This window comes from Gossypium hirsutum, chromosome D06 (genome assembly GCF_007990345.1).
Source record: "Gossypium hirsutum isolate 1008001.06 chromosome D06, Gossypium_hirsutum_v2.1, whole genome shotgun sequence".
Taxonomy (NCBI): domain Eukaryota; kingdom Viridiplantae; phylum Streptophyta; class Magnoliopsida; order Malvales; family Malvaceae; genus Gossypium; species Gossypium hirsutum.
The window spans coordinates 25,483,840-25,488,361 of NC_053442.1; the positions used below are offsets into that span (position 1 = coordinate 25,483,840).

At 35.0% G+C, this 4,522-nt stretch overlaps 1 protein-coding gene across 1 annotated transcript; it reads left to right on the forward strand.

Annotated features, from left to right (window-relative positions):
• The first annotated feature begins 2,414 nt into the window (after positions 1 to 2,414).
• LOC121218335 (cytochrome f) lies at positions 2,415 to 3,684 on the forward strand. Its single transcript, XM_041095426.1, has 3 exons — positions 2,415 to 3,167; positions 3,263 to 3,340; positions 3,460 to 3,684. The coding sequence occupies exons 1-3, from the start codon at positions 2,705 to 2,707 to the stop codon at positions 3,666 to 3,668; spliced, it is 750 nt and encodes a 249-aa protein (XP_040951360.1). The 5' UTR covers positions 2,415 to 2,704; the 3' UTR covers positions 3,669 to 3,684.
• The last annotated feature ends 838 nt before the right edge of the window (positions 3,685 to 4,522 follow it).

Consider the following 4,522-nt stretch of genomic DNA (forward strand, 5'->3'; position numbering starts at 1 on the left):
AGCCGTTGCACCGGGTGCTAAAGTATGGGTGTTTTGTATCCATTGAGCAAAGATGGGTTGTAATTGTATAGCTGTATCTAAAAACATATCCTGTGGACGCCCTAAAGCGCTCATGGTATCATTATGAATATACAAACCAAAACTGTGAAAGCCTAGAAATATACATACCCAGTTGAGATGTGATATGATTGCATCACGATGCCTAAGGACACGATCTAATAGATCGTTGTATCAAATAGTTGGATCATAGTCTCTTACCATAAAAATGGCTGCATGCGCAGCGACACCCACTATCAGAAATCCACCAATCCACATGTGATTTGTGAACAATGACAGTTGTGTACCATAGTCAGTAGCTAGATATGGATAAGGGGGCATGGAATGCTTATGGTGAGCTACAAAAATGGTTAAAAAGCCTGACATAGCTAAGTTCAGAGATAATTGAGCATGCCATGATGTTGTTAGGATTTCATATAGTCCTTTATGCCCTTGGCCTGTAAATGGACCTTTATGAGCCTCTAAAATATCTTTTAGGCTATGCCCAATGTCCCAATTGGTCTTATACATGTGACCCGCTGTTAGGAAAAGAATTACAATAGCTAAATGATGGTGTGCAATATCAGTCAACCATAGACCCCCAGTCACTGGATCTAATCCTCCACGAAAAGTAAGAAATTCCTCATATTTTGACCAATTCAAGGTAAAAAATGGGGTTGCTCCCTCGGCAAAACTGGGGAAGTGGGATCTCTTTAGGGTCTACTCCAACATTTAGAAATTGTTTTATTGGTAAAGATACATGTACTTGATGCCCTGCCCAGGAAAGGGACCCAAGGCCCAGTAGCCCTGCTAAATCGTGATTCAACATAGATTCTACATCTTGGAACCAACCGGAAAAAAGCATTAAGGCCGCAAAGACCAATGCAGCGATTGCGATACAATAGAGTTGTAATTCACTAGTTATTCCAGATTCTCGCCAAATCTGAAAAAATTCAAAGGTTATTTGTATTCCTCGGAAACCCCCACCCACATTGCCATTCAAGATTTCTTGGCCCACTATTGGCCAAACCACCTAGGTGCTAGGTCCAATGTGAGTAGGATCGCTGAGCCATGCTTCATAATTGGAAAAACGAGCACCATGGAAATACATGCCGCTCAGCCAAAGAAAGATGATGGAGAGTTGGCCGAAATAGGCACTAAATATTTTGCGAGAGATCTCCTCCAAATCACTGGTATGGCTAACATAATGACAAACGTAATGATACCATTTCTGTCTTTTTTTGTCACTCATTTTTTATCAGCATAATATTTTTCCTAATTTTTTTTCAATTATTACTGGACTCTAGACTATATATAGTTTAGATAACCCGCAAAAAATTTTGACATATTTGATTGCGATCTTCATATAGACAGGGCGCTCCTTCGTCTCAAAATCTGAATAGAACAATCTTTATTATTTGAAGCGGTTCTTTCGGGCAGTTATCAAAACAGGGCAATTGCTTCGAATTTGATCAATTGAGATATCTGGAAACAATAATAATAACAATATCAACATAACAATAATATATATATTTCATTCGGATTCAAAGTGGATTCTTATTTTCTATATTCTGTATTCTTTTTAGATTCAATTAGATTCAAGGGCTAAGCACTGAATAAAAAAAACAGAGAATAGATTCATGGGCCGCTACTTTATAATATAATGAAAGGCATGCTTGATAGAAAGATTAGATCACATAAAGTAAACGAATAAGGTGGGTTCATTAACAACTCAGAAATGAAAAAATGGCAAAAAAGGAAGCATTCACTCCCCTTCTATATCTTGCATCTATAGTATTTTTGCGCTGGTGGATCTCTCTCTCATTTAATAAAAGTCTGAAATCTTGGATTACTAATTGGTGGGATACTAGGAAATCCAAAACTTTTTTGAATGATATTCAAGAAAAGAGTATTCTAGAACAATTCATAGAAGTAGAGGAACTCTTTCCGTTGGACGAAATGATAAAAGAATACTCGGAAACACATCTACAGAAGCTTCGTATAGGAATCCAAAAAGAAACGATCTAATTGATCAAGCTGCACAATGAGGATCATATCCATACGATTTTTCACTTCTCGACTAATCTAATCTGTTTCGTTATTCTAAGTGGTTATTCAATTTTGGGGAATGAAGAACTTCTTATTCTTAACTCTTGGGTTCAAGAATTCCTATATAATTTAAGCGACACAATAAAAGCTTTTTCTATTCTTTTATTAACAGATTTATGTATACGATTTAATTTGCCCCACGGTTGGGAACTAATGATTGGCTCTATATAAAAAGATTTTGGATTTCCTCATAATGATCAAAATATATCTGGTCTTGTTTCTACCTTTCCAGTCATTCTAGATACAATTTTTAAATATTGGATTTTTTGTTATTTAAATCGTGTACCTCCGTCACTTGTAGTTATTTATCATTCAATGAATGACTGAAAAATGATTCATGGATTCAATTATAATCTTTCTTACTTTCGAGATAAGCAAAGCATGCAAAGTCGTACTTACTTTACTCTTTCTACCCATCAGGAGAATACAATTTCTCCTCTGTTTCAGTCTTTTTTTTTTCAGTTTTCAGTAAAAGTAAATAACATAATCGTGGCTAGGGAACTATACTAGTGACCTACCTAATTTTATTGTAGAAATTTTTGGGATCAATGATTGGACCATGCAAACTAGAATTACTTTTTCTTGGATAAAGGAGGAGATTACTCGATCCATTTCCGTATCGCTCATGATCTATATAATAACCAAGGCTTTCATTTCAAATGCATATCCCATTTTTGCACAACAAGGGTATGAAAATCCACGAGAAGCAACTGGGTGTATTGTATGTGCCAATTGCCATTTAGCGAATAAACCCATGGATATTGAGGTTCCACAAGCGGTACTTCCTGATATTGTATTTGAAGCGGTTGTTAGAATTCCTTATGATATGCAACTGAAACAAGTTCTTGCTAATGGTAAGAAAGGGGCTTTGAATGTGGGTGTTGTTCTTATTTTACCAGAGGGGTTTGAGTTAGCGTCGCCTGATCGTATGTCACCCGAGATGAAAGAAAAGATAGGCAATCTTTCCTTTCAGAACTATCGCCCCACTAAGAAAAATATTCTTGTAATAGGTCCTATTCGTGGTAAAAAAAATATAGTGAAATCACCTTTCCTATTCTTTCCCCAGACCCTGCTAGTAATAAGGATGTTCATTTCTTAAAATATCCCATATACGTAGGCGACAACAGGGGAAGGGGCCAGATTTATCCCGACGGGAACAAAAGTAACAATACTGTTTATAATTCTACGACAGTAGGTATAGTAAGCAAAATCATACGAAAAGAAAAAGGGGGTACGAAATAACCATAACAGATACCTTGGATGGACATCAAGCGGTTGATATTATCCCCCCAGGACTAGAACTTTTTGTTTCAGAGGGTGAATATATCAAACTTGATCAACCATTAACAATTAATCCTAATGTGGGTGGATTTGGTCAGGAGGATGCAGAAATAGTACTTCAAGACCCACTACGCGTCAAAGGTCTTTTGTTCTTCTTGGCATCTATTGTTTTTGCACAAATCTTTTTGGTTCTTAAAAAGAAACAGTTTGAGAAGGTTCAAGTGTCCGAAATGAATTTCTAGATCTATGGATTTATCATCAAATTTGTAAAAAAGAACAAATTCTTCCTGGCAATTAGGTTAGGTATAATGAAAAAAGGATGAAAAGTCTTTTGCTTATTTCTATTCTTTCTCTAGGAATTGCTTTTACCGCATTCAAAACAAAATATGTATATTGTGAAGAAGACTATTTGTCTTTACCTCTTTTTTTTCATTTTTCAATCTAAATTGGACTAAATTGGGGGGGTGTAATTATATTCCTATTGTCAGTGTCAGATTTAAATGTTACAGAATAGGTTTTGTTTTCTAAATTCAATTTGAGTAGAGACTAAACATAATATAAGTAAGTGGAGAATAGAAAGGAAGGGTAAATGAGGGGAACAAATAATTACAGGGAGTATTCTTCATCTTTCTAGCCTTCGACACAAGAAAAGGGTGTGTAAAATTCCCTTTCTTGTGTCGAAATAATAAGAATTCCGGGACCCGTTCATCAAAGATTTCTATTCTTAGTATAATATACCAAAAAAAAGAGAAGGAATCCTTACCAATTTTTTTTGATAAAATAGAATCAAGGCGATAAACTTATAAAATAATTTCAAACTTTGATGAAATACTAAAATAAATCGAGTAACATTAGACTAGTCTAGAAAAGGTTTGATTGATATCTGGTCGACAGAAAAAAAAAAGAAATATTAAATATATATTGTATTGTGTCATCCAATTGAGTGATTCCTTTTTTTCTTCTAACCTTGAAAGTATCGATAGATACTATCGAAGAGCAAATGCTATGAATCAATTAATTGAAATTGAGTTCATTTTTCAAAAAAATCATCGGAAAAAGTGATCTATTTGTTGTCATTTATACGACCAAAATATTA